The sequence below is a fragment of the Sciurus carolinensis genome, chromosome 5, assembly GCF_902686445.1.
Source record: "Sciurus carolinensis chromosome 5, mSciCar1.2, whole genome shotgun sequence".
Taxonomy (NCBI): domain Eukaryota; kingdom Metazoa; phylum Chordata; class Mammalia; order Rodentia; family Sciuridae; genus Sciurus; species Sciurus carolinensis.
The window spans coordinates 143,106,277-143,125,025 of record NC_062217.1 but is presented as its reverse complement, the minus strand read 5'-3'; the positions used below and the strand labels follow the sequence as shown (position 1 = coordinate 143,125,025).

The 18,749-nt window shown below is 35.1% G+C and overlaps 1 protein-coding gene across 2 annotated transcripts in view; it reads right to left on the bottom strand.

Annotated features, from left to right (window-relative positions):
- Nucleotides 1-13,776, bottom strand: part of LOC124984740 (cytochrome P450 2C9-like) — a 49,234-nt gene extending 35,458 nt beyond the window's left edge. For both annotated transcript variants that reach the window (XM_047552738.1, XM_047552739.1), the window contains exons 1-4: nt 13,515-13,776; nt 5,497-5,659; nt 5,184-5,333; nt 1,222-1,382 (exon numbers count right to left, since the gene is read on the bottom strand). In XM_047552738.1, the coding sequence (XP_047408694.1) occupies nt 1,222-1,382; nt 5,184-5,333; nt 5,497-5,659; nt 13,515-13,775 (735 nt within the window). In that variant the 5' untranslated portion in view covers nt 13,776. The remainder of the gene's footprint in view (nt 1-1,221; nt 1,383-5,183; nt 5,334-5,496; nt 5,660-13,514) is intronic.
- Between the last annotated feature and the right edge of the window lie 4,973 nt (nt 13,777-18,749).

Here is an 18,749-nt window from a genome sequence, read left to right as displayed (position 1 = left end):
AATGCTCAGCATCTCTAATAATAAGAGAAATGCAAGCAAAACTACCCTAAGTTTCCATCTCACTGCAATTAGAATGGTGATCATCAAGAGTATGAAGAGCAATAGGTGTTGGTGGTGATGTGGGGAAAAAGGTACACTCATACATTGCTGGTGGGGTTGAAAATTAGAGCAGCCACTCTGGAAAGTAGTGTGGAGATTCCTCAGAAAGCTTGGAATGGAATCCCCATTTGACCCATTTATCTCACTCCTCGGCCTATACCCAAAGGACTTAAAATCAGCATACTACAGAGATACAGCCACATCAATGTTCATAGCTGTTCAAATCACAATAGCCAGATTGTGGAACCAACCTAGATGTCCTTCAATTGATGAATGGATAAAAATCTGTAGTATATATACACAATGGAATATTACTCAGCCATAAAGAATAATAAAATTATGGCATTTGCAGGCAAATGGATGAAATTGGAGAATATCATGCTAAGTGAGATAAGCCAATCTCAAAAAACCAAAGGAAGAATGATCTCGCTGATAAGTGGATGATGACACATAATGGGGGATGGGAAGGGGGCAAGAATGGAGGAAGGAGTGACTGTATAGAGGGAAAAGAGGGGTGGGAGGGTATGGGTAAGGAAAAAATAACAGAATGAATCAAACACCATTACCCTATGTAGATGTATGATTACACAAATGGTATGCCTCTACTTCATGTACAAACAGAAACAACATGTATCCCATTTGTTTAAAATAAAAATAAATTTAAAAAAAGAAGGCTATCTTTTCTCCAATATACATTGTTGGAAACCTTGCAAAGTATTAGATAACTCTATTTCTTCCAAGTAAAGTGGTAAAATTCTAAGTGGTGATTGGAGTGCAGCCTTGTCAGTGATGAGTCCCCAACAAGGGCCTGAATGTCCACTGAGTGCCATGACCTTGCTCAAATGCAAACACCAAAGTACCTTATAAAGATTAGGCTCTGGGGGTTGCTGGGGAAAGCATTGGCCAGAGACTCAAATGGTTTACAATGTCATCTCTAATGAGGGCATTCGTTTTCCTGTGCATAAAGTAAAGGACTCAGTCATATTTTCCTAATACTCACTTCTTGATGCCCAACTTTGGGCTAGACTTTGGTGTCTAGACTCACTTCACTGCTTGGACCATATTGGTCAGAATAAAGACCATATGTGTTTTCTTAGGAAGAAGGGATATGATTTTACTCACCTCGATCCATGGGGAGCACAGAATCTCCAGGCTTTCATTTAATTTCCCCATAAAGTTGAGAAAATGCTGATCTTTATAATCAAAACGATTATGGAAGATAATGGAGCAGATCACATTGCAGGGAGCACAGACCAAGATAAAGGTGGGATCACAGGGTGAGGCTAAAGAAAGGGAAACATTAAAAGTTAACATTAAAATATACCTAAAAATGTTTATCTCTTTGAAATAACAGGGAAAGGTAATTGTAGAACCTCTAAGCAATATATATTGAGAAATTCCTTTGAGATGAAAAATATTCAGCATGCTAAAAGTCATTATCACTTTTACATGAATCTTGAATTGGCTTTTACCTTCTAGCCACTTTAATAGTGGTTTTTGTAGTGCTCCATTCAAATCCACTGCCTTCCATTCTAACACATAGTACTCCTTATTTTTTGAAAATATTTTAAAATATCACTTTAAAAACACCTGTTAATATGATTTCCTTACAGAATCATAGTTGTCATCAAACTACTATAAATATATATATGAATAGTGATCATTGAAAGATTCCTGTGGGAATTTTTTTTTGTTTCATTTTGGTATTGCTTAGTGAACTCAAATGCATTCAACCACAGAGGCACATCCCTGGCCCTATTTTGCATTTTATTTAGAGACAGGGACTCACTGAGTTGCTTAACAACTTGCTGTTGCTGAGTCTGTCTTTGAACTGGATCCTTCTGCCTCAGTCCCCTGGTCCACTGTGATTACAGGTGTGGGCAACAACCCTGAGCTGAAGGATTAATGTGTAAAATAGGAGTAAAGACTAAATAGAAAACTATGTACAAATTTCTATATTTGTGGAACAAATGAAAACATTCATGTTTTATGAGGAAAAATAGCATGATAAATAATGATATGCGCTCATGTAAATAAAAGTGAGAAATTTTTATTTTATAGTAAATTCTGCAAGAAACAAAGTTTAAATTCATGAATAGATCTCTTTTATTCTTCATTAGAGAGAGAAAGAGAGAGAGAGGGATAGACACTGAGGGAAATTTTCCCACCTTAGGAAATAGCACCCATCATTTTCAAATGCCTCCAAATTTAAACTACTTAGCAATGCTGCCCCCTTGTGAATTTCTGGAACATTTCTCTGAATCATATAGTCACCCACAGATCAATATAGTTTAGTTAATTTTAATGCTGGCCATCATTTTAGTGAATTCTGTCCTTTTATAGGGAAAGAAATTAAAGTAGGACAAGGTTCTATTTGTGGGACTGTATAAAAAGGAAATTACAATTAGGTGATCAATAAATTTCATTTGAAAATAAAAGTCTCCAAACTCACAACTATAAATTTAAAGTTTACTTGATAAAAATAATAAACCATGGAAGTGAAAGACCTCTACAATGAAAATTTCAAAAAACTGATGAAAGAGGTTGAAACACACACACACACACACACACACACACACACACACACACAGATATGGAAAACCTCCCATGCTCATCAACTGGAACATTTGGATCCTACTACCCAAATCAATTTGCAAACTCCATTGAATTCCCTTGATAATACCAAAGACATTTATCACAGAACTAGAAAAAAAAAATCCTACAATTCGCATGGAAGCACAAAAGGTAAGACAATCGTAAGCAGAGGAACAAAGCTGGAGGCAGGACAATGCCTGAGTTCAAGACATACTACAGAGTCAGAGTAAGCAAAATATCATGGCACTGGCATAAAAACAGGCAAATAAAACAATGAAAGAGAGAAGAAATTCCGGGGAGTGGGGCAGGGAAGACATGCATCTACACTCGACTGATTCTAAAAAAGTTACCAAAAGTTATGGTGGAAAAATGAGATACTCTTCAATAAATGAACCATGAAGATGATTGCAACTTGACCCATGTCTCTCACCTCATACAAAATTCAACTCAGAATGACTCAGAGACATTACTGTAAGACTTGAAACCCTAAAAGAACTAGAGGAAAACATAGGGGAAAAACCTGGAGATGGATACAAATGATGATATTTTTGTATAGGACCCAAAAAGCAAAAGTAGGCAAGTAGAGTACATCAAACTGAAAAGCTCTTACACAACAGTCAAGAGACTGAAGAGACATCCCACAGAATGGGAGATATTTGCCAATTATTCATCTCATGAAAGATTAAAACTGACAACATAATAAGGAATGAAACAACATAACAACAGACCCCAAGTAATACAATATAAAATGTGCAAATGATCTTAATAGGCATTTCTCAAAAGAAGAAATGAACTGTCCAGTAAATTCATTTTTAAAATGCTCAATATTATTAGACATCAGGGAAATGCAAATGAAAACTACCATGAGATATCATTTTGCCCCAGTGAGAATAATTATCATCAAAACACAGAAGCAAAAATAAGAAATCCAAATTAACACCACAACCACAACAACAAATAACAATATTGGAGAGATGTTCAGAAAAAGGACACCTTATACCTGTTGTTGGGATTGATTCGTTAGGAAAGTCAATATGGAAAACAGTATGGAGTTTCCTCAAACATAAACAGATCTTTCATAGGATCCAAAAGTCCTGATTCTGGTATACAGATGAAAGAAATAAAATCAACATACCATATAGATTCCTGAATGTTTAGGATAATTATGACACTATTCATAATAGCTAGGCTATCGTATAAATTTATGTGGTTATCAACAGATAAGTGGATAAAAACAAAATGTTATACAGACACAATGTATTTGCATTCAGTCATAAAGAAAAATTAAATCTTGTCATTTGCTGCCAAGAAGACAAAACTGGGGGAACTGATGGTAAGAGGTCAGAAACAGAAAGTTAAGTCTTGCATGGTCTCTCTCAGGTGTGGAAGATAAAATGAATGTGCACCTGAGGGTAGAAAGTGATTACTGGAGATGGGGAAGGGTGTGTGGTGGTGGTGATGAGAATAGAGCAATAAAGTGGATGAATTTTAACAGTATTTGCTGCACATGTGTGGGAATACCAGAGTGATACTCTTTAATGTGAATTGATTAGATGTTAATAAAACTACAATAAAATAATTTTAAAATAAATGATAAAATGTAAAGGAAGTATAGAGCATTGGGTCAGAACAAGTCTTTCACGTTATCTCCTCTTCCACCTGGCACTCTAATGTTCCAGGTTTCTGAGAATTAACAACAAAGATTTATTTTAGCTATGGAGTTGAAGGTTAATTAGAGAAGACTGCAAATTTCTTTATGTATATCATTCACTGATAAAGTCTGATTTTTAGTCTTTCCTTTCTTGTTAAATTGGAAAAGCAAGGTAAAAACAGAGCAATCTGGTTCCAACCTGAAAATCAGAGACATTGAAAAGCACTTCATGGGTCAGTAGAGAAGACATGGAGAGGTATGTGATTACCATAAGCATGATTCATGAGACTTTCCAGGATATATGCAAATCAATGGAAAATCATAGATAAGAATAATTACTAGGCACTGGCCTCAGAAGAAACCCTGAGAGATGTGAGACACCAAAAGAAACTATACAATTACAGTCCAATTAGGTGAAAGCACACCTCACTTGCTTCAACTCCTCAGGGTCTAAGGCTGATGTTTCCACTGTGTCCAATGGACAGTGGTGAAAGCTGTGGAATGAGAAACTCACAAGTGTGCCCTGGGGAAACTCTGCTCTTTAACTCTTTAAGGGAATGGATCACTAAGCCTTCTGTATTCATGATGCAATGATGTGAAAACACAAATAACGCTGGTCAGAGGAGGATTATATGACCTTTACACCCACCATGCTGCCCACTCATGCCTTTGTACAGGCAGCACAGACCCACAGACTCTGGCTCTCTGCTTCAAATTATCCCTCCTCCACATGAGGACTGACAGCACCCATAACTAAGGTCTGGCTCTTGCTGAAATGTGTCTGCTACACACAGAAGAGAGCAGTCTGTTAAGGACAGTGATGTGATGAGTCACTCACACTTGGTATTCCTCAACTCCTCCACAAGGCAGCGGGCTTCTTCTTGAATGCGGTCCTCAATGGTCCTCTTCCCCATCCCAAAATTCCGCAGAGTCATGAGTGAGAAGCGCCTCATCTCTCTCCATCTGTTTCCAGTACTGAAAACGATTCCTAAATGAGGGAGAACAGAATCTAGGAGGAATACCCCAGGTGAGGTAGAGGAAGTTGACAAGTGGCAGCCACAGAGATGGTCAAGCTCAACCTGGCTTTCTCTTTTCCTTTCTCCTCATCACCATGACCATTGCTCTCCCATTTCACATGCACACACACTTACCTAATCCTTTACTAGCTCTATCAGGCACTGGGAAACTGCCTCTTCCAGAAAATACTTCTCCATGATCAATCAAGGCTTCCTTCACAGCTTCATATCCATGCAACACCACAGTGGGCCTCGTACCCAAATACAGAGTGAACACAGGACCATAGACTTTTGACAACTGGAAATGGGAAAGAAAATGCAAATATTAGCTAAATGAGATCAGCATTTGATCTACATGTTTGGCTGATTCAGACTGTCATTCAGATTTTTCTCATTATAATTGTTACATTTTATTGTGCCACATGAATCTTCAAATATTTCTGAATATTTTCTACAAATAAGATGGCAATCATAGTTGTCAGTTATGGATGGTCTATGATGTGCCATGCCTGGCTCAGGCAATTGATATCTATACTATAATTAATCCTCACACCAATGTATTTAAGGAGCTTATTTGTGCTGTTTTACATGCAAAGTAAATGAAGTCAGAAAGTTACAAATTCATTTGCAGTGTATCATAACTACTAAACAGAAGACCCAAATTTGAACCTTTATTTTGTCAACTTCGGAAGTTTGAAGAATTTATCAGTCTCATTTTTATAGGGCTCATTTTTACATGATTCTAAAAGCATGTAATAATGTGTTCTTCATTCCCCAGTATTTCCCCTTTCCCTCCCTTATGCTTTTCCCTTTCCTCTACACTACTGATATTTCTTCTATTATTTTTGGGTTCTTTTCTGATTATTGCCTTGTGGATATACACAAAGGTAGATTCACTGTAGTATACTCTTATATGTACACAGGAATTTTGGTCAGAACCATTCCATGGGTCTTCAATTTTCCCAACCCTTCTCTCTCCCCTCAATCCTTTTTTCTACTCCACTAATTTCTTCTACATTTGTGGAACCCTCATATTAATTCTTGCCTCCTAATTTTGGTCTAGCATCTGTACCTCAGAGAAAACATTCAATCCTTGACTCTCTGGATTGGGCCTATTTCATTCTGCATGAGGGTCTCCAGTTTCATCCATTTTCCAAATTGGCCATTTTTAATAAGGTTATTTGTAAAGTTTTTTCACTTTGATTTTGTTTTGATTTTGATATTTTTAGTTCCTTATACATTTTTGGATACTATTTCCTTCCCTTCTATATGGGTCTTTCTTTTTGTACATTCTTTACTTTGATCTGCAGAAATATTTATAGCATGAGTTAGTCACACTTTTGTTTGTATTTTTTTATATGTGCTTTTGATGTAAAATAAAAAAATAAAATAAAAACATGTTAAAATAACACTTTAAAAAAAGGAAAATAAGCATATCAGAGACTGTGGAGTGTAGCACCAAGAGGGAGGGATGGGGCAAATTTGTCATCACTAAGATATAGATTGGAAACATAAGTCCTAGCATTATGTTGTGCAGATGGACGATGACAGATAGTGTATTGCTCATTTCAAAACAGCTGGAACAAAGGATTTGGAAGATTTTCATCACTAATGAATGAAAATGTTTGAAGGGCAAATTTATTTTAACCTTGATTTGAGCATTACACATAGTACACAGGTATCAAAACATGAAATGGTGCCACATAAATATGTATGCCTCCTGGGAGTCAATTAAACAGGAAATGTACACAAAGCAAGGTTAGAACAAGGTTAGGGAACATCTTCCCCATGTTTTCCTCCAGTACTTGTATGGTTTCAGGGCTTCCATTTGTCTTGAATCTATTTGGAATTGATTTTTGTGTGTAGTGTACAAATGAGTCTAATTTCATTTGGTTTTTGCTTGTTGGGTGTACAATTTTCCAAATGCTATTCAGTGAAGAGACTTTCATTCCCCCACTGTGTATTCCTGGCCCTTTCGTGAATAAATAGTCAATGTATGTGGGTAGATATATTTCCTGGACTCTCCATGGGATCCATGGGTGTATGTGTCTGCTTTATGCCTGCATGGGCATGTTTCACTTACTTTGTACAGTGTTTGAAGCATCAGATTTCTTGCATAAGTTACTGTTTGTTATTCAGAATCCTTTGAGATTCTATGCCAATTTTAAGACTTGGAAAATTTCTTTGAAAGATACCATTGTATCTTTCATAAGGATCGCACTGAATCCGTACATCACTTTAAGTAGTGCCAAAAAGTACTCTTCCAGTCTGTGAACATGAATTATTTTTCCATGTATTTCTGTCTGCTACAAATTCTTTCACTGATGTTTTTTTGTATTTCAGCATGCAGATTTTTCACCTCCTTGTTTAAATTTATTTCTAAATATTTTATTCTTTCTCATGTTGTAAAAGAAATACTTTCCTGATTATCTATTTATTACTAAAAATGCTGCTGAATTTTGTATGTCATTTGTGTATCCTGTTTATTTAGAATTCATTTTTTAGTTCTAATTTTTTTCAGATTAAGTTTAGAATTTTCCATAACAGATAATATTTTGCTTCTTTCTTTTTGGTTTGTATGGCTTTTAGTTTTTATTCTTGCTTAATTGTTCTGGCTGGACTTGAGTTCTATGCTGAGTAAGGGTGGCAGACAGGAATTCCTGACTTTTCCCTAATTTTTGAGAAAAACTTTCAACTTTCACTATGGAACTTGATGTTAAATATTGGGTAATCACCCATAGCGATTAGTGTTCTGTGAAAATTGCCTTCTGTGTCATGTGTTTTTGAATGTTTCATCAGGAAAACTTTGAAATATATCAAATGCTTTTCCTGCATCTATCAAAATGCTCCTGTGGTTCTTGTCCTTCATTTCATTAACATGATGTGTCACATTTATTGATTTATGCATGTGAATCACCCTTGGATGTCTGGGATGAATCCTGCATGATCATGGTGGGTGATCGCTGTAATGTGCTGGAGCACAGAAAGATATAGGTAAAATAGAAGTGTTCTTTCTAGCCTTGGAGAAACTATTTTTGATCTTTTACATAATGGTGTTGCTGTGATGGACTGCTGAGTCTACTAGAGGTTTTTTCACTTGTAGATATTTCTCCTATTGTTGTTCTTTTGAAAAAGGAGATGTAGACCAGAATATTGTACTTCACCATCTTACCACAGTCTATCTTGTAGGTGTTTCTTTGCCTGTAGTATAGTTCTCTTCTTCAGAGAAATTTAATTTTGATGGCTATAAAAATACCTACAAGTCATGCAGCAGATCACTTTGTTAATGAGCTAATTACACTGTAAGTATAATTAATCTGTAGGAAGAAAGTAACAGCAAATGACCAAAACTAAACCCCAACTACTAACTTCTAATTTAGAATTCTGCACCATTCCCATTACAGGAATTTAGAATTCATCACCACTCCTCAGTGGATCCCACCTACACTGGAAGAATGGAAAATAAGAGCTACTACAACAATTGGGCTCCTAGCCACAGTGTGTGGCTGCTGACTAAGTTATGATGCAAAAATACTTGACTTAATAAAGTCCAAACTTCAACTCTAGGTTCACAAAAAAAAAAAAAAAAAATGGAGAATGAGAACCCATCCCTGTCAACAATTCAGACCACCTTGGTGGAAAAAAGCCTTTTATTTTCATTTAATATTTTTCCTTTTTTCCACTTCAAGCTCACCCAATTCATATACATTCTTTCCTTTATTTTAAAAATTAAAGGACTCACAAACTTAACTCAAAAAAATACAAGTAATGAATCAATAAATGAGCCAAAGAACTGAATGGGTACTTCCCAGAAGAAATAAGAATGGTCAACAAATATATGAAGAAATGTTTAACCTCTCTATCAATTAGAGAAATGCTATTTAAGACTACACTGATATTTCATCTCACTCATGTCAGATTGCCAATCAGCAAGAATACAAATAACAATAACAATTGGCAAGGATGTGGGGAAAAAGTTTCACTTATGCGTTGTTGGTGATACTGCAAATTGGTGCAACAACTCTGGAAAACCATTCCCCTTATAAAGCATAAAAAGGAACCACCATTTAACCGAAATATTCCACTCCTCAATTTATACCCAAAGTACTTAAAAATCAGCACACTACAGTGACACAGCCACATTAATGTTTATAGTAGCTCAATTCACATGATCCAAGAAGCTATGGAACAAACCTAGGTGCCCTTCAACAGATGACTGAATAAAGAATAAGCAGTGGATACACAATGATTTGTTTATTACTCAACCATAAAGAAGAAATTATGATATTTGCCAGTAAATGGATGGAGCTGGAAAGCATCATGCTAAATGAAATAAGCCAGTAGCAAAAAATGAAGGTCAAATATTCTTTCTGATATATGGATGCTAACCCATAACAAAGAATAATAGTAGGGAGAGGAGAATAGAAGTTGATTGGATTAGACAAAGGGGAATGAAGGGAAGGGAGGGGGATGGGAATAGAAAAGATAGTACAATGAATCAGAAATAACTTTCCTTAGCTCATAATTGAATACACAACCAGGGTAACTCCACATCAAGTACAACCACAAGAATGGGATCCTAATTGGAATTGAATGTACTCCTCATATGTACAATGAGTCAAACAAAACTCTACTGTCATGTATATTTAAAAATAACAAAGATTTTTAAAAAATTTTTTCTAATATCATTTCATTGCATTTTATTATTTTTTTTTACTTCTTTACATTGTGCAAGATTTGTGTGTGTCCCCTTTCACAGATGAATTGGTTTTAAAAATGTGGTGTATATACACAATGCAATATTACTCAGCTTAAAGAAAAATGAAATTGTGGCATTTGCTGATTAATGGATGTAGCTAGAGAATATCATGCTAAGTGAAATTGCCAATTTCCAAAAATCAAAGATGGAAAATTTTATCTGATACACAGATGGAAATTCACAAAGGGGAGTGGGTTGGCTAGGGAAGAATAGGTTTAGGTAGAGGGCAGTGAAGGGAAGGTAAGGGGTATGGGATAGTAAGGATAGTAGATGAATTGCACATTAATACCCTCTTTGCATATATGACTACATGACACCTGTGATCTTACATTATGTAAAACCAGAAAAATGAGAAGTTATACCCCATTTATGGGGGATGTGTCCAAATGCATTCTGCTGTCATATACACCTAATTTACACTCAAATATAATTTCATCATATTTTATTATTTTTCCTTCTTTCCATTGTGCAAGATTTGTGTGTGTGTGTGTGTGTGTTCTCACAGCATGAGTAGGTTATATATATATATATATATATATATATATATATATATATATATAATTCATATAATTATTTTGTTTTCACCTGTACTATTTCTTCTGCACCTGTTGTTCTTTAGCCTTGATTTCACATAGGACGGGTGTATTCACACATGGTTTGGAGTGTTTTGATCTTACATTTGCTTGTTGCTGTACCTTGGTTCTTGTCCCTCTTACTGCTGCTTCTTCACTCTCTTCTCCCATTAAGAATCTCTCACCCTGCACAAAACTCAACTCAAAATGAATCAAGGACCTCGGAATCAGACCAGAGATCCTGCATCTTATAGAAGAAAAAGAAGATCCAAATCTTCAACATGTCAGCTTAGGATCAGATTTCCTTAACAAGACTACCCCATAGCACAAGAAATAAAAGCAAGAATCAACAACTGGGTTGATTCAAACTAAAAATCTTTCTCTCAGCAAAGGAAACTATCAGTAATGTGAAGAGAGAGCCTACAGAGTGGGAGATAATCTTTGCCACTCATACTTCAGATAGAGCGCTAAATTCCAGAATATATAAAGAACTCAAAAAACTCTACACCAAGAATACAAATAATACAATCAACAAATGGGCTAAGGAAATGAACAGACACTTCACAGAAGAAGATCTACAAGCAATCAACAGATATATGAAAAAATGTTCAACATCTCTAGTAATAAGAGAAATGCAAATCAAAACTACATTAAGATTCCATCTCACCCCAATTAGAATGGCAATTATCAAGAACACAAGCAACAATAGGTGTTGGCGAAGATATAGGGAAAAGGGAACACTCATACATTGCTTGTGGGGTTGCAAATTAGTGCAGCCACTCTGGAATGCAGTATGGAGATTCCTCAGAAAGCTTGGAATGGACCCACCATTTGACCCAGCTATCCCACTCCTTGGCCTATACCCAAAGGAATTAAAATCAGCATACTACAGAGATAGAGCCACATCAATATTCATAGCAGCTCAATTCACAATAGCCAGATTGTGGAACCAAACTAGATGCCCTTCAGTTGATGAATGGATAAAAAAGCTGTGGTATATATATACAATGGAATATTACTCAGCCATAAAGAATGATAAAATTATGGCATTTGCAGGCAAATGGATGAAATTGGAGAATATCATGCTAAGTGAGATAAGCCAATCTCAAAAAACCAAAGGACGAATGATCTCGCTGATAAGTGGATGATGACACATAATCGGGGGTGGGAGGGGTTAGTGTTAGGGTTAGGGTTAGGTTTAGGTTTAGGGTTAAGGAAGGTGGCAAGAATGGATGGAGGAAGGTCTGTATAGAGGGAAAAGAGGGGTGGGAGGAGTGGGAGGCGTGGGGGGAGGGAAAAAATAACAGAATGAATCAAACAACATTACCCTATGTAAATTTATGATTACACAAATGGTATGCCTTTACTCCATGTACAGAGAAACAACATGTATCCCATTTGTTTACAATAAAAAAAAGTCAAATTTTCCTCTTCCCTCTTCCTCTTCTTAATTTGTAATCTACTTAGTGTTAATTTTTTATTCCTTTCTTTATAATCAACATTTGTTATCTATCTCCTGTCTCTCTTCTTCTCACTTTTTACAACATTTCAAACATTTTTTCGCTTGCATTTTTATCCTATTTTCTCTCCATACAAAAAACTATAATTTCACTAAAAGTAGAATTATATGTTCTATGCAATTCCTTACTCATTCATGCTGTTATCATTATTAACACACCTGGCAATGTAGTAGACCTCTGCTGCCAAATGAATGATCTTGTTCACAGTTTTAGTGTTTTTTGTTTTTTTCTTTTTCAGTTTTTAATTTTTTTTTAGTTTTACAGACTGAATTTTGATTCACTGTACACAAATGGGGTACAATTTTCATTTCTATGGTTGTACATGATGTAGACACATTTATTTTACTGTTGATCTCAGCCTCCCTGGCAATTATTGTTCCATATGTCACAACAGATACTGGACATTGTCTTAAGGCTGTAATCTGTGGATAACAATAGTGCTGCTCCTGGCCCACCACTTCCTCTCAGGGGGGTTGGAAAGTGAGAGGGTCACTTCAGGTTCATAGATTAGACATCCTGCTCCCAACAGAGGGGGACCTCAAGTCAACTCCTTGACCTCCTCAAATATCAAATACAGAGAGAAGTCCCCCCAAAAAAGGACATTGCTATAAAACAGAAAGGGGAATCAATCTCAATGAGCTTGCAAGTCCAAGACCTCTGAAAACTTGAGGAAACAGACAAAAAATTCTTCCCCCCAAATTCACAATCCTCCTAAAAAGAATTCCAAAAGAGGAAAGTGCATGAAATTCCAGAGAGCAATGATAAAAAACTGATTATTAAAAGGTTCAATATATTAAATGAAGCCCTAAGAAATGAATTAAGAAAGAAAACTCAGGGGTTAAAAGACAATTTCAATAAAAAAATAGAAATATTTAAAAGAAACTAGTGAGAACTCCTGAAAATGAAAGACACAGTGAAACAAATAAAAATTCATGCAGAGCATCACAAACAGATTAGATTGTTCAGAAAAGTGAAAATCATAGCAAATGACCATGAAACAATAAAGGGTAAGTGCACTCCAGACTTTTGACATTTTCATATTGCCATCAAAATATTAAATGCTTCTTTTATTCCAGATGCATTGTTTCATTACACTACCTCGAACAATGTAAAACTATAAAAAGTAATGGAAACATCAACATCCACAGAGTATTTGCTGTGCAACAATCTCTTTTAATAAATTTCCTTGTGCAATTTAATTTAAATGAAAATGAAAAATTGATGTATTCACAATTTAATTTAAAACAAAGAATTAATTTATTTACCATTTACAAGCCACTGGAGAAGTATCAACATACTTACATTGGTAAAGGATTTGCTGATGTTTTTTGGATCTATCTGCAGTATATTCCCAATAATTGGCAGAGGCATGGGTCCTGGTGGGAGTTTCCCTCTCCCAGATCTCTGTCTCCATAGTGAGAGGAGAAGCAGACAGGAGAGACTGATCACCAGGACCACAACTGGATCCATTGAAGCCTTCTCCTTTTCCTGAGACAACTGTGAGCTTGCAATCAGTGTAAACCCTGAAAGTGCTCTGTTAATCAGAATGTGTGCTATTGACATAAAGTGCTGAGCCAATCTGCTAGATAAGTTCTGACCCCTTCTCAGTGTACATTGGTCATCTGAGAATGAAATCAAACTGTTTTACACTTGCTCTCCTTCCTGAAACTCTATCCATGAAAATCTAGTTCAGCCTCTCTGGGATAGATCCCAAAAATAGATATTTTAAAAAAACAAGCAAGAAAACACCCAACCTCCAGTGTGCAGGTAGGATTAAGAAGAAATGAAGCATTTGATACAAAACATTGCTCAACATGCTAGATTCTCACACTGATGACTGGTTAGAAATTCATGACTTGGAAGAAATAAGTATATCTCTGACTTTTATATAAAATATTGAACTTCTAATGCTTCATCAAACAAAAGGATCATTTACCTTTGAAAATCAAGTCTTTTAAATATTTTAAAAGGCTGAAATTACATGCGAATTGCCTAAGCATACACTAGGTAGTAAAACTTAAACATTGTAAAATAGAAAACACATCATCATATAACTAAGTAAATATACATAGCATTTACTGTTTAGCACCCCAAAACCCCAAATCCTGGAGACCAGAAGGTAGAGATTTATATTATTTTTTTTATTTGACAAGTGGGGAAACTGAGGTCCTGTGAGCTGGGAGATCTTCACTCACACAGCTCACAGGGGTCAGAACTGGAGTTTGAAGGAGCACTAATGCCCATAATTGTGAGCTGTGGCTTACATCATAGCAGCCTCCAAAGCCACATTAGAAAAGTAAAGCAAACACCACACTGGCTCTGTTCATAGACCAACAAACTTCCCCTCAAGTCACTACCCATCATTTCAATCCCAGGATAGCTGGGTCATAGATTCTATATGCAAACAGGCACATAAGTGATCCCCACCCATCAGTACAGAGGTGAAACTTATTCAGCAGAACTGAGGAAGAGTTGATCTCAGAGAATTGAAAGGGTAGGGCTTGAGAAACCATGGTTCTCCCAATCTCTCACCTCTTCCAGATGGGCCTGTTTCTGTTGCTGTTTAGTATGTCCTTGTCTGGTGTAATGGAATGAAAAATATTGGAACATAAGCAATAATATTAGAGACAGATAAACAGGCATGTGGTTTAGAGGTGAATAGGAGGAAGAGTATACACTAAATAGACTCCCAGCGCAGAAGAAACTATGCAAATTGGAATAAGAGAATTTATTTGGTAGTCATGAGTTGTATACCATTGGATTGGGTTGCACTACTAGATCACTAATGGTAATGCTGTACAAAGATGTGTCCTATAAAGAGACCATTGTGCTTGTTTCCACTTGGCAAGCATTGTTATTTACAATGTATTTAGTCAGGAAAATTGCTGTCAAGACTCCAGTTATATATATTTAATGCACACAATACATGTATTCTCAAATTAAGATGCAATTTCACACATATCCCTTCTGATTTTCTTAATTACCTTTAGCTAAAGTAAAATTATTTCTACTTTAGAAATGAAGAAACTGGGCCTCAGAGATGCAATGTCTTGGACCAGGACACAGATTGTAAGTGGGAGAACAGAGTCTGAAACTCTTGAGCTTCTAGTCTCAAAGTCTTCCCTAGAGTAAAACATGTAGTTCAAACAAGTTCAACATTTACTGAGCACATATTATTTTGCAGTGTTCTGATTATACTAATCAGTGACATGAAAGAGTCACTGACAATAATTGCAACATTCATTGTTTAAAATGTTGGGTCATAAAATTTTATTTTTTAAACTTTAGAAATTTCATTAATTGAAGTCTTGATAAACTATCCATATGAACAGAACACAGCAATTTGTTATATGATTCACATGGTGTGTCATGTAATTCAATGTGGCTATCGGGCACTAAATTCTGATAGAACCACACTTACATATTTTGGACAAAATTGATTACATGGGTTATTCAGATCATTAGCTTTATTTTCTATGAGATAGACTTTTCTACTCTCTTCCTTCATTCCATGATGTCCCTGCCTGAACTTTTCTATTTCTAGTGAAAAAAGAAAGAACACAGCATATGAAAATTATGGGATAAAGCAATCATAATGCTAAGAAGGAAGTTTATAATAATGAATTGCTAAGAAAAATAGTAATTTCATATATGTATCTAAGTATGTATGACTAGGACCAAGAAAAACAAGAGATCAGTAAACTCAACATAAACAGAAAGAAAGAAATAACAAAAATCAGAGGAGAAATAAGGGAGAAATTAAAAATCATAAAAGAACAATGAAAGATTTTTATGAGAAGAAATCAAAAAATCTTTAGACTAAGCATAAAAAGCATAAAGAAGTAAGTAAAACTAGAATAAAAAAGAAATTATAATTGATGTCACAAAATTCATAGATCATTAATATTATAAAAAATTATAAATCAAACAATGGAAAATCTAATAGAAATGGTTAACTTTATGCACACATATAACCTACCAAAAGTCATCTATGAGATATGAGCCCAATAAACAGACCAACATGGGTACTAATGTTAAGTCAGTAAGAAAATATTTTCCAATCAATATGTTAAGGATGGAATGTCCTCACTGCTGAATTCTATCAAATTGTCATAAAAGAACTGACAACACTTTTTGTCAAATAATTACATATAATTGAATGAGAGGGTACTCTCAATCTACAAGGTCAGAATCATACTGGTTGAAATGGGGGTCAGAAAACTTTCATTTTTTTTTATTTGAACCTTTAGAATTTGCTTAAAGCCAGGACACAATATACTCTTTTTCCAAGGCAAGCAGAAACTAACTTGCTTTCTGACTCAGAGAGATCTGAAATCCAAACCAATCAAATCAGGCTCCAATCTCTGAGAGAAACATACTGACTTATTTTAAATAAAAGTGACCTGGTGGCTCTCTTTGCATCATTAAGTTTATTCTAATGAAATGAGTATTTCTACTCTCCCCCTACAGAGGATCTTGCTTAACCTATTTTCTTTTCATAGAAAAAAAAAAATCACACAACATAGCAGAAGTTATGGGATAAAGAAAGTGTAGCTGTAAGAAGGAACAGCAATAAATGCCTATACAAAAATACACAATTCAAATAACAATGATGCATCTCAAGGATCTAGTAAAGCAATGGAAAACTAAAGGCAATAGGAAAAATATAAAAGCAATATCAGAAAAAGATGATGTAGTCATCTAATAAAAATTAATGAAATTAGTTTTGGAAAACATGAACAAAATCTACAGCCACATCAATGTTCATTGCTGCTCAATTCACCATAGCCAGATTGTGGAACCAACCTAGATGCCCTTCAGTTGATGAATGGATAAAGAAACTGTGGCATATATATACAATGGAATATTATTCCGCAATGAAGAATGATAAAATTATGGCATTTGCAGGCAAATGGATGAAATTGGAGAATATCATGCTAAGTGAGATAAGCCAATATCAAAAAACCATAAAACCAATGATCTCGCTGATAAGCGGATGAGGACATATAATGGGGAGTGGAAGGGGTTAACGTTAGGGTTAGGGTTAGGTTTAGGGTTAGGGATAAGGAGGGGGTAAGAATGGAGGAAAGAAGGACTGTATAGAGGGAATAGAGGGGACGGAGGGGTGGGGGGGAAGGGAAAAAATAATGAATCAAACATCAATGCCCTATGTAAATTTATGATTACACAAATGATATGCCTTGACTCCATATACAAATAGAGAATCAACATGTATCCCATTTGTATACAATAATAAAAGAAAAAAGAAAAAAAAAGAAAACATAAAAAAAGAAAGAGACAGAAAAACTTATTAGAAGCAAAAAAAAAAAGAAACTTTTAGCTAGACTAGGAAAAAAGAAAGAAAGCAAATTAGCAAAATTATAGATAATAAAAGACACATTGTAACTGGTACCACATAAAAGCATAATAATATTAGAAATTTTTATAAAATCTTTGGGCCCACATAGGAGAAACCTTTAAAGAAGTGGGTAAGTTTCTGGATATAACTACCAAACTTAAATTCTCTGTAACCATTTTAAAAATCCAAACAGACTGACAATGTATAATGAAATTAAATCCATAATTTGAGTCCTTTTGAGCTTTTTGGGCAAGGTGAGACATAAGTATCTAGTTTCATTCTTCTACATATACTTATCCAGCTTCCTGATCACATTTGTTGAAGATTTTATCCTTTCTCCAACATGTTTTTGTTGTCTTTGCCAAGGATCAGATGACTTCCTCTTTGTGGATTTGTCTCTCTGTCTTCTTTGCTATTTCATTGGACTATGCATCTGTTTTTATGCCAATACTGGCATAATGCTGCTTTCATTACTATAGCTCTGTAGTATAATTTAAAATTGTATATTGTGATAACTCCTGTGTGGCTATTGTTTTAATTAGACTTGCTTTGACGTTTCTGAATTTTTAATTTGTTTAATTCTTTTTAATTTTTAATTTTTTTGTATGAATTTTAGGACTCTCTGGTTCTGTAAAGAATGTCATTGATGCTTTGTTGGGGATTGCCTTCAATATATAGATTGCTTTTGGTAATCGTTCCAAAAATATCTTTTCTACCTATGCATGATCTTAAGTGGTCTTTCCATCCTGTAGTGTAGTCTACAATTTCTTTCTTCATTGTTCTGTCATTTTTATTGTAGAGATCTTTCATCTCCATGGTTGTATTTAATACTAGGTGTGTGTGTGTGTGTGTGTGTGTCTACTGCAAATGGAATTATTTTCCTGATTTATTTTCATCAGATTTGAATGTTGATTTTATATCCTGCAACTTTGCTGAATTTCATTATTAGCTCTATAAGATCTCTGGTGGAATTTTTTGGGACTTCTAGATATATGAACTTATCATCTGAAAACAATTATAATTTGACTTCTTCTCCTGTTCATATCCGTTAATTTCCTTCCCTTGTCTAATTACTCTGGCTAAAATTTCAAGTATCATATTGAGTAGGAATGGTGAGAGTGAACAGCCTTGCATTGTTACTGATTTTAGAGGAAACACTTTCATTTATCCCAATTTGA